This window comes from Microplitis demolitor, chromosome 5 (genome assembly GCF_026212275.2).
Source record: "Microplitis demolitor isolate Queensland-Clemson2020A chromosome 5, iyMicDemo2.1a, whole genome shotgun sequence".
Lineage (NCBI taxonomy): Eukaryota > Metazoa > Arthropoda > Insecta > Hymenoptera > Braconidae > Microplitis > Microplitis demolitor.
In genome coordinates, this window is record NC_068549.1 from 5,165,105 (window position 1) to 5,177,101 (window position 11,997).

Here is an 11,997-nt window from a genome sequence, read left to right on the forward strand (position 1 = left end):
ACGAAATTTGAAGTATTCTTTATGAAAATAAATTATTTAATGTACAATCTTTATGTATGTACATTTTATCTCGATTTTAGTCGGACTTGTCGTTAGTCTTATAGCGAGGTTTCGGCACAAAACTTTTATTAAGTAGTTGGTGGGGGAAGTGTTCCGAGCGAGTTTTAACAAATTGAGGGGAAGAGTCTTATAACGCGTAGTCTTATAATGAGGTCCTACTATATATTTAACTATAGCACTTCTCATAGAACTCATTCATTCTTATAAAATCTCTTTGGGAATTTATGAGAATCTATTGGATTCTATGAGACTTTCTAAACAGGGTCATCGCGTCTTTAATAAATTAATTTATTAAAATTTTTAAAGTGTCCAAAAATGACCCGAAAGTGTCAAAAAATTGTACCTCTACCCTAACTCAAAATACATAAAAAAAAAAAAAATACAGTAGAACTCCTTTAACTCGGATTCCATTATCTCGGAACTTCCCCTCAATCTTCACCCCCACTACGAGCTACACTGTCTCCCACCCGATGCTACAGATTTATATGTGCCTGTGTATACTTATATTTACTTCGTGCGCGACAGCAGCGCCAAGCAATAAATGAACTAAAGGAGGATATTGAGGTACATTGAACATATGATTAAATAGGAGTTCGCGTTAAAAATTATATTTTTTGACCTTAAAATAATTCTATACAATTCTTACTAATTTATTGTCATAAATTCAGCTAACAAGAAATCAGTATGATCAAGAAAAAAATACCAAATAAAATACTCATGACTTAGTGAAAATTTGGTTATAAGTACTGTCAAAGTTTAAAAAAATAATAACACAAAATAAAAATTTCTTAAAATATTAAATTTATTAGTTTTTTAACAAAATTGTTGTATATTGATAAATTACATTTTTATTTTCTACATAATTAAAAAATTAATAAGTGAATAAAATGGTTCAAATACACATGAAGAAATTTTGAACACTTAGAAATGTAAATTTTCTTAATTATTGTTTAAAAAGAATAATTAACCTTAATAAAAAAAAAACTTATTAATTTTTTGATGTTTGTGATTTTCAGTGTTACTTTTATGATTGAAATAGAGGTTATGGTAGTATATTTCTCTTCTTACTCCAGCTATCTATTTTTTCCTTTGATTTTATTTCCAAGAAGCAACCGGAAATTTATAAAATATATAATCGTTTCTTCTGCTTGTATGTTCGGAGTCAGTTTACTTTTTAAAGAAAAAGGGGCATCCGTTAACTCGAAAATTCTAAAAAATTTCCGCTCCTCCGTAGACTAATTTTCCGAGATAATGGATTTCGACTGTAACCTGTAAAAAATAATTGTACAGTTCAATTGCGAAGCAATGAGATGTGTTCTGCTTACGCTTACTCATTTATCTTGATTTTCCAATTTTATTTTTTTTAGGACCCGCATTCTGGGGTTTAATTAATCCAGAATGGTCACTCTGTAATAAAGGACGTAGACAATCTCCAGTAGATCTCGAACCAAAGAGACTACTTTTTGATCGTAATCTTCAGCCACTTCATTTAGACAAACACGCTATACGTGGAATACTCTCGAACACTGGACATGGAGTTGTTTTCTCTGTAGACAATGGTACACAACATCCCGTTAATATATCAGGCGGACCACTAAGTTATCGCTATCAATTTCATGAAATTCACTTGCATTACGGTATGAGTGATCAACATGGAAGCGAACATACCGTAGATGGTTATGCATTCCCCGCTGAGGTATATTTCAATTTAAATAAACATATTTGTCAACTATTTACTACTTTTTTTCACTCCGTTTAATAACTCATGTAATTATTCAACAGATTCAAATATTCGGATTCAATTCCCAGCTTTATAATAATTTTTCCGATGCACTCCATAGACCTCAAGGAATCGTAGCAGTTTCTTTATTACTTCAAGTATGTGTTATATTTATTAATTGATCGTTAACTTATTTAAAAAAAATTTTTTAAAATTTATTTCAGTTAGGGGATCTTTCAAACCCTGAATTGAGACAATTTACAGATAAATTAAACGAAATAAAATATGGAGGTGAGTTTAACAATGAAAGTTGTTTAGAGTAAATGAAATAAAAAAAAAAGATATCAATGAATTACTGGATATTTTGAATCAATTCATTAAAATATAATTCGTAATAAAATATGTCTGTATGTAGATTGAAAAAAAAAGAATTTTCAATTAAAATTATGGTTTTTTAAAAACTATTATTTTTAACATTAATATTATTTCAAATTAATTAACTTCTGGACAAAAAAAAGTTGTTGAAATGAACGTTGAAATAAAATAAATATTGAATAATGCGAATGTTTCGTTAATTTTCGAACTATTTGATTCGAAGTTCGAATCGATTTGATACGAATAATTCGTAAGTTTTCGAATTATTTGAAAACCCGAGTCAAAAAACCAATTCGAATTTGAGTTTCTAAGTTCTCAATGAGGTTTCCGAGGATCAGTTTAGAATTTTAAGATCGACAATAGTATAGAAAGTTATTCTAGTTTAGTCCTCAAAGTAGTAGTTACGACCCAATTTACCACTTTTAGAACTAAACTGGAATAACATAATCTGGATTAGAGTCTCAAAATACTCAAAACATAAAGAAATAATTTTATCCACATTTGAACCTCAGAAGTCTCATTCAACGCATTTTCTCCCCTCCCTTTTCTATCTAAAATTTTTCAAAGTCCGAATTATAACTTTTGATTCGTTGAGGATTTGGAGGTCTTAGTTATAATTTAAAATCGATAAATTGTTTGCATTTAGACCTCATAGTTATCATTGAGAATTTTGAGTACTAAAGTAAAGTTACTTTCTGGGCGGCAAATAAAAAATCAACGAAATTGAGGCTTTTGAAGACTAAACTAGAATTTGTTTTTTGACTCGGGAATTTTCAAATTATTTGAAACTTTATGACTAATTCATAAAGCTCAGAATAATTACAAAATGTTCTTTTGAATGACTTAAAATTTTAATATTTTTTCCAATATAATTCAAATTTTTGTCCTGACCTAATACCCAATCAGGGAACTAGTACCTGATCGGTCCATGTATTTGAATAACTATATTTAGTAAAATTTAGTAAATTTAGATTTACAAATACATGAGTAATCGGGTTCTAGTTCCCTGATCAGGTACTGGGTCTCTTCCCTTAGAGCTCATATATGAATCTACAAAATATTTACTTTTGGTTACTTTAAAAAACTACACTGTAAAAAATCGGAAGTGAATCCGGCATTAATACGAATTTTATTTCAGTCCGAATTCACTTCGATCCGGAGTTTTAATACTTAAATAAATATATATTTAATAGAAACAGCTGTTAATTAGAAACATAATTATTTAAATAAATAATTCATTCAGATATTAATTATTAAACTTAAAATATTATATTTAAATTTATAAAATGTAATAGTAACTTACTAAATTGTAATTTCATATATATAATGCATAGTGAAAATATTAAATTATTGAACAGCCATAGTGACATAATTTTTATGGGAATATTTTATATTTCGGTACAATATGAAATGTCATCTCGCGGTATGATTGATGTAAGTCATACGACAGTTTGTGACTCAGTGGAGTTGTACGTACTCCTAGTACGATGCAGAACAGTAACCCAAGTTATAATTTTTCCGTGTACTTGTGAAAGTTTTATTATCAGCTACTTATAATTTTTAAAAATCATTTCACGTGAATATATGGAAAGGGAGCTCGTAATCTTGAATTTCACTCCGAAAGGGAGTAAATAAATAAAATGTCTTCTACTCCAAATTCACTCCTTAAATTTTTTACAGTGTAAGTTCATCATTAAATAAAAATTGAAAATTTGAAAGCTGATCAAAATTTTCTCAACTCGAAACGAGTAATTTAAAAGATTACAAATAATTGACAAAAGTTTCGAATTATTCAAAAAGGTCGAATAATTCAGTTCAAATATATCTATTCGATTCTTCAATTCGCATACCCCTAATTAATATATATATATATATATATATATATATATATATATATATATATATATATATATATATATATATATATATATATATATATATATGAATGAATGGGTATATATTACCGAACAAAGTTTAAAATTACGTTATCGATCAATACAAAAATTACATAGGAGAGGTCACGGAAATTACTCGCTTCGCTGTACGAGATCTTTTACCGGACACGAATCACTACATGACGTACGAAGGCTCCATCACTATGCCAGCCTGTCATGAGACCACAACATGGATTATTCTCAATAAACCAATATATATTACTAAACAGCAGGTGAGAATTATAATTAGTTCATATATTATCGTTATTTATTCTGTGGCTTTAGTAAAAGAAAAAACTTTGAATGTATAGAAAAAAATTTCAGTATAAAACCAATAAATAGGCGTAACATTTTTCCAATTTCGTATAAGCTTTTGCTGGATAATATAAAGTAGTAAATTTCCATTTGTAATTAAAAATTAAAGCATACATATTATATAGCGTAGATTATTTATCGATGTTTTGAACTATTTTGTGATGTAAATTCGATAGAGAAAATAAAGTGGAGCATGGATACGGATTATATATTTAATTGAATAGAATATACGGGGGCATTATGGAGTACATCGAAAATTAGATTAGAAAAAATATAAATATTTTTCATCAAGTTTTTATTGATTCTACCCGAGTTGTAGAGGTCAAAGCGACACAAAATATCCGAGGCAGAATGATCACTTGATAAATTTAGTGAAAATTTATAACATTTTTTTTATGATCCTAAAGTGAGACAATTAAAAATTTTCGGGTTTTGTTTTAACTGATCACTTACAAAAAAAAAAAAAAAAAAATAAAAATATGCACATGTAGAAAATTTTAAAAACTACAGGTGCAATTTTTCAAAATATTTTTTTTTTATAATTTATCGTTTTGAAAAAAAGTTCAAAAATTATTAGACGTCGCCTAACTTTAGTATCATTTTTGTTTTTTTAATTTGGCACAAAATTAAAATTCTGAAAAAATTTTTTTTACAAAAAAGACTTAAAACTCAGTAGAAATTTGTTGAATTTTAGGTAAAATGAATATTTTGTGCAATATTTAATTGTTTTTTGTCCTATTGTGCCTGGGAAAAAATTTTTTTTTTCTAAATGATTTAAATATTATCGATTTATTAAAAATATATCAAGACAAATTATGTACAGTAGTTATAAGCAATAAGATACAAAAAAGTTAAAAATTTTGTTTCAACTTTTTTTATGTTTATTTATGTAATATATTTTTTTGATCTAATTAATAATTTTTAATTTAAAAAATTGAGAAAAGAAATTGATTTTAATAAAAAAATTGTTTTTTATTAAAACATGACATATATATATATATAGTACGAATAGAAAGTTAATTAAAAAAAAATGATTCCAGTGAATTTCTTAAATGACCCATTTTACCCCAGTTACTCCATTTTATTAAATTAAATATCAATAATTGTTAAATAAAAATACTCGAAATTTCATTTCTTAATTTAGTGAAATTTATCAACTTATAAAATCTTATTTTATGAGTGATACAAAAATAGAAGTTGACCAGAAATAAGAAATTATTTTTGTTTATTAATAGTTGTGTTACATTCATAAATATGAATATTTCACACCTCAAACACAAAGGAGGTGGAACTCTACTGGCGGCAAACTTAGAAGCTGGGTTTTTTAAAAATCAATTTCATAAAATGTAAACAATCAATTCTTTTACCAAAATAAAATTTTTATTTTTGTTTATCAGCAAATAAACGTTTTCTTTCATATGGGTAGAAATGACTTGTCATCAAATTAATTATCTATGTAATTAAAATTTATTTCAGCTCATCGCTTTAAGAGCTCTGATGCAAGGTGACAAGCGACATTCTAAAGCACCATTGGGAAATAATTTTAGACCACCACAATTACTTCATCATCGTCCTGTACGAACGAATATTGATTTTAGCGTACAGGTAAAACTTAATTTTTTTTCACATTAATGCAAATCGGTTTAAAAAATAACAATATATTTATATTTTACAAATTTATTGTTTTCAGGGAGTGAAAAATTGTCCAACAATGTATCGAGATATATATTATAAAGGTAAAATAATATTTAAATCAATACATTTCCACCATAACTAATGCTGAAAGTTCTAATTCTTGCCCTATTTCACGGGAAAAAAAGTCGTTCTTTCTTTTTGTGAAAAAATCTAATAAAAATTAGCGCATGCGCTATTCTTCCCAAAAACAGAGACAAAAATTTAAACCTTCAGGTCCAAATTTGGTGAAAAATAGTATACACACAACGAAGAAGAGTAGAATAACCCAATCCACGTATTTGCCACCCGCACATTCGCCTCGGGTATGCAATTACACACGTGGGTTGGAATGCCCTACTTCCCTCCCTTGGTGTGTAATGTACTATAATTATACTTGCCCTGAAAGTTTGAATTCCTGCCTTGTTTAGCGAAAATAAAGTCTTACTTTTCTCTTGTGAGAAAGCAAATGATAAAAATTAGCGCATGCGCCATGTTTTCCCATACAACGGCAAGAATTTAAACTTTGAGGCGAAGATCTGGGAAAAAATAGCATACACATTAAGGAGGAAGGTAAGACGTCCCAATCTACGTATTTTCTACCTCGTCTTCGGCTTGGATAGGCAATTACACACGTGGGTTGGAATATCCTACTTTTCTCCCTTGTTGTATAATATACTATTTCATAAACCTGCATTGAAACTGTGAGTTTTAATGTTTGTTTTGCCAGTCAAAACAAACCAATTTCATAGCAATGCGATTTAGCGGGTAGAAATTAATGAGTATCTTCCCTAGGGAAGAAACTCATTAGTTTCTGTCTGCTAAATTAGTTTCTGACGTAATTTCAGCTCTGTCAGAGTACAATTTATTTATCATAAACCTCTAAAAATTTATGTTATTCTAATAACCAACCGAACTAACATGTGTTTAGAAAATTGAAAACATAATATGAATTTTTATAAAAAAATACTAAATCAATAGGAAGCTGTGGTTTATTCTGTTAAATTACTCAAATTTTCATATTTCAAATGCAGCATGTTTTTGCCGCACTGTTGATAAAAAATTGCCCTGTTTCAACTGATTTCGAACATCAAAACTCCCATTGTCAATGCAGGGAATATGAAAAATATAGTGTGTAGTACAAGATGCAAAATGATTTCAGACTTCGGGTGATGTCAGCCAACTTCACCCGTGTCTGAAATTGTTTTGTTTTATCCCTTGTCACACAATATACTAATAAATGACCCACTTTAATTATAAACATCATCTCTTAATCACATTATAACATCTTAATTAAATTAGTATTATAATTATTTAAATTTCAGCAAATAGTTGGGAACAATCCGACTAAATGGGATTGAATTAAATGGATTGCTGCTGTACATGCTTTTTCAAGAGTTATAAACTTTATTGTAAAAAAAAATTTAACATATCAACTCGCGTAAAGTCACGTGGCACAAATTGTCGTGCATATAATATATGATTAAGTCAACAAGAACATATGGGAAAAAAAGATGATATAAATTAAACAATGATTGCGCCAATAAGACATCAAAAAAATGCTTTGTTGTAAAACTTATTAGACCTGATTTGCCTATTATGTTTTGAGTGAACAAAAAAAAAAATAAATTAAATTAAATAAACACAATACAATAATCTATATAGTTGATTAGAACAGTAAAAGTAACGTAAAAACGTATAAAATTATATATGTATATGTATGCGTACGTATATATAAATTTATTAAGAAATTTATATATTTATATATATGTACATATATAATATCTGAAAACGATGAAAGCTATAATTATTGTGGCCTGCGTGAATGTAATGTAACTATATGCAAAAAAAACAGAATCATACACAAAACAGATCTATATATAAATATATATATATATATATATATATATATATATATATATATATATATATATATATATATATACATATCACACATGCATACATTTCGACACTCATACAAATATTATTTATATGCGCGTATCTATGTGTATGAATGATTATTGATTGCAGATTTATACTATATTCTTGTAATAAAAATGTGAAAAAAACTATAAAAAAAAAAAACAATGTTATTATACTGTCATCTTCCGATAAATAATAATCTAATCAATTTATTAAGAAAAAAAAATATAAACAACCTAAAAAATCGTGTATAATTTTTTAGATAATGCTGTATATAAATTTTTTTATTTCATTTATTAATGGTATCTTATACATCATGTAGAATCGGTATTATACTCGAGTATTGCCAACACACGAGAGTATAATACTGGACGTCACTAGATATATACAATAGCTTACGTAAGGAGTGCACGAAGAAAAACGCCGTTAAATATTCAAAATATGCGTCATGCAGCCAAAGTTATAAAAATAATCTACTTTATGATTATTAAAAAAAGATATATATTTTCCCTAGCGGATCCGAATTACGGTAAAATTCTGTATTTTAGTGCAAATTTGTCGCATTATGTGGACAATTGCGGTAAAATACAGTAACTTGTGATAAAAACACGGAATTTAGGTAGAATATGACGAATTTCTGTAATTTACCGCATTTTGTGGCATTTTTACTGCAAAACAGCCAAATACAGTAGGACCTCGTTATAAGACTCGTCTCCTCAATTTGTTAAAACTCGCTCGGAACACTTCCCCCACCAACTACTCAATAAAAGTTTTGTGCCAAACCTCGCTATAAGACTAACGACCAGTACGACTAAAATCGAGATAAAATGTACATACATAAAGATTGTACATTAAATAATTTATTTTCATAAAGAATACTTCAAATTTCGTGGTATCACATAATTAATTAACAGAAAAGAACGACAAAATTCTGTTTTTTTATGATTATATATGAAATAGATTCACTGTATAATAGAGTAGAGTTGAACCGAATACATAAATAAAACGCAAAATGGCGATAGTCTTATTGCGAGGTTTGGGCGCAAACGCTGTTAAGTACAGTCGTGGGTGCACCTCAATTCTAAGAATTCTTTCCCCTACAGCTCCGAGCTAGTCTTATAACGAGGTCCTACTGTACTTCACGTAACGGAACATGAAGTAATTTACTATAATTCAGTTCACGTAATTTTTCGGTAAATCTGCACGTTTACGATGAAATACCGCACTTTCACCGAAAAGAATTGCACTCATACCGTAAAATACCGCAGGATTATCACAAATTTACGGGGAATTGCCGTAACTTATCGCAAAATACCGTAATTTCAGTGAAATACCAAAATTTGCAATTAAATATTTGACAGATTTCAATAAAAGACCTCCATTGTCAAAAATAGTAAAGAGACATATGAATGTAGTAACCGTTCGTGTCAGAACAGGACTGAGTACTGTTTTGGATATTAATGACAACTATTTTGACAGTAACCAGTCATATAAACATATGTTTCATGTACTGTGTAGGATAGCACTTGTTACTGTTTAAAAAGTAATAGTCCGTGTTAAGCTATGACTCACTTCTATTCTAACATGAATCAGTCATGTTAAAATGTATTTTTACTTATATTGTTCGTTGATTACTGCGCAGAACAGTAACCAGTACTATCTTGTTTTACTTAACAAAATTTGACCCAATAAAAAAGTTAATTTTGGTGTTATGTCATATCAATTAATAGAGATTTGTAAGGTTATAAAATTCAGCTGACATTTTACTGATCTACACATGCGTGCGCTGATTCATTAAATGCGCATGTGCAGCCAAGAGATTTTGGTTATGTTAATAAGCAGCTAAATTCAAAATGAAGTCATAAGAGAGAAAAGTGATAGATTAGTTTTTGGCTCGAATTATTGAGTAGGGATATATTTGTCGCATTTTATTTAAATTCAGTGGTTTAATATAAAAAAGAGTGTTCTATTGTATATTAAATCACACTCTTGACCAATCAGAAAGTATTGCATTTTAATATAAAATTTGATGAGGCTGACCTTAGCCAGTTAGCGGCGTATTCTTCGGCATGAGTTATATGAGTGATTTTATTTTTAATTAAAAATGATATCATCTAATATGTAAATAATGTTTGCGGTTAATTTATTTCTTTTCAGTATAGCTGTTAGTAAAATTAACATTTTTATTAAAACAAAATAATATATGATAATTTATTTTTATTTGTACTTTATGTGGAAAAACAGTACAATGTTTTATATTTCATGTCATTGGTATTCAATATTTATTTTACATTTACGGTTTCAATAATTTTTTTAAATTTATATACATTCAATAAAAATACATAAATTAAATAGTATATTTAACGAGTGTATTCATGAATTAAAGCTTTATTGAAACTTTCAATTGTTGATAAATTGGGTTCATGAGAAAATACAACTGTGATAATTTTAAATTCAAATTTTAAGTATTTATGTTAAATCGACCGACTCATCGTCTCTTGACCTTTTGTTTTTTATATAGATAACAGTCAACGCCCACGGAATACCCACAACTTTTTTTTTAGACTACAAATACTCTAATTAAGCAATGAGACATGAATGGATATTGCACAATAGTCATATATATTTGTTAAACAAATCAATACGATTTCTTTAAATAGTTGAAATTATCAAAATTTTCACTTTTTTTTTTTTTTTTTTAATTATACTATTATTTCTAACAGATAGTGTGAAATTTTTTTGTCCGTGTGAGATTTTTGTTGTACAGCAAAAATTTTAGTAATTATACAGAAGAGGGTTTCAACTCGATTGCTCCATTCAAAAAATCAGTAAAAGCGGAATTTTCAAAAACTGATTTTTGGGTATTTTCACACTCTGCACTGTACAATGTAAAAAATTGGGATTAAATACGGATTTTATTTCAATTTGAATTCACTTCGTCACTCAGAGCTCCGGACTTTAAAAAAAATCACTCCGCATAAGGAGTTAATAGGGATTTTTTATGGGCGGAGTGATTTCGGAGTTACGCGGGTTTTATTTCAATCCGAATTCACTCCGGTCCGGAGTTTATTAGAAACATAATTATTTAAATAAACAATTCATTCAGATATTAATAATTAAACTTAAAATGTTATGTTTTTAATTTATAAAATGTTTTAGTAACTCACTAAATTATAATTTCATATATATAATGCATAGTGAAAATATTAAATTATTGAACAGCCATAGTGACATAGTTTTTATGGGAATATTTTATATTTCGGTACAATATGAAATGTCATCTCGTGGTATGATTGATGTAAGTCATACGACAGTTTGTGACTCAGTGGAATTATATTTGTCAAAGTTTTATTATCAGCTGCTTATAATTTTTAAAAATAATTTCGCGTGAATATATGTTCAGGGAGCTCGTAATTATTTGCGTACTCAATATAAATGTCAAAATATCGAAGACCTAAGCTCACTATGTATCAGTAATTTTTTATATAATTAATATTTTCCGAAACTCCTTCTGGGTGAAATTCACTTCGAGGGAATTAAATAAATAAAAAATCATCCGCTCCGCGATAACTCCCATTCGGAGTGAATTTCTCTCCAAAGGGGAGTGAATAATTAAAAAGTCATCCGCTCCGCGGTCACTCCGTAAATTTCTTACAGTGTATGCAATAAATTTTTTTTTCCTAATTTCTTTACGTGAAATTTTTTTTTACACCGATTTAACACCGCCTATACCGGTGTTGTTTCTTTTTAACACCACGGTGTTAAATGGAGTCAATTTCTAACATCGCTCTTTTTACAGTGTATTATTCTATTTTTCAATAACAATAAAAATATTTAACACTTAGGAAAGAGTGGGGTAAAGCGGCCACTCTGAAATTTTGATCAAAAAAAAATTTTTTTTTTTTTGTCTAATTACTATAAATCCAATATATTTACGCATTTTTAGCCCTACGCATGACACCTAGGGCAAAATGGACCAGCTGAAAATTCTAAAAAATA

The 11,997-nt window shown here is 28.2% G+C and overlaps 1 protein-coding gene across 4 annotated transcripts in view; it reads left to right on the forward strand.

The window, feature by feature from the left end:
* The window catches only part of LOC103580932 (carbonic anhydrase-related protein 10), a 35,386-nt gene extending 27,452 nt beyond the window's left edge, over positions 1–7,934 (forward strand). For all 4 annotated transcript variants that reach the window (XM_053739022.1, XM_014443888.2, XM_014443901.2 and 1 more), the window contains exons 4-10: positions 1,428–1,756; positions 1,843–1,938; positions 2,005–2,071; positions 4,168–4,322; positions 5,881–6,009; positions 6,095–6,140; positions 7,401–7,934. In XM_053739022.1, the coding sequence (XP_053594997.1) occupies positions 1,428–1,756; positions 1,843–1,938; positions 2,005–2,071; positions 4,168–4,322; positions 5,881–6,009; positions 6,095–6,140; positions 7,401–7,426 (848 nt within the window). In that variant the 3' untranslated portion in view covers positions 7,427–7,934. The remainder of the gene's footprint in view (positions 1–1,427; positions 1,757–1,842; positions 1,939–2,004; positions 2,072–4,167; positions 4,323–5,880; positions 6,010–6,094; positions 6,141–7,400) is intronic.
* Positions 7,935–11,997: the final 4,063 nt, after the last annotated feature.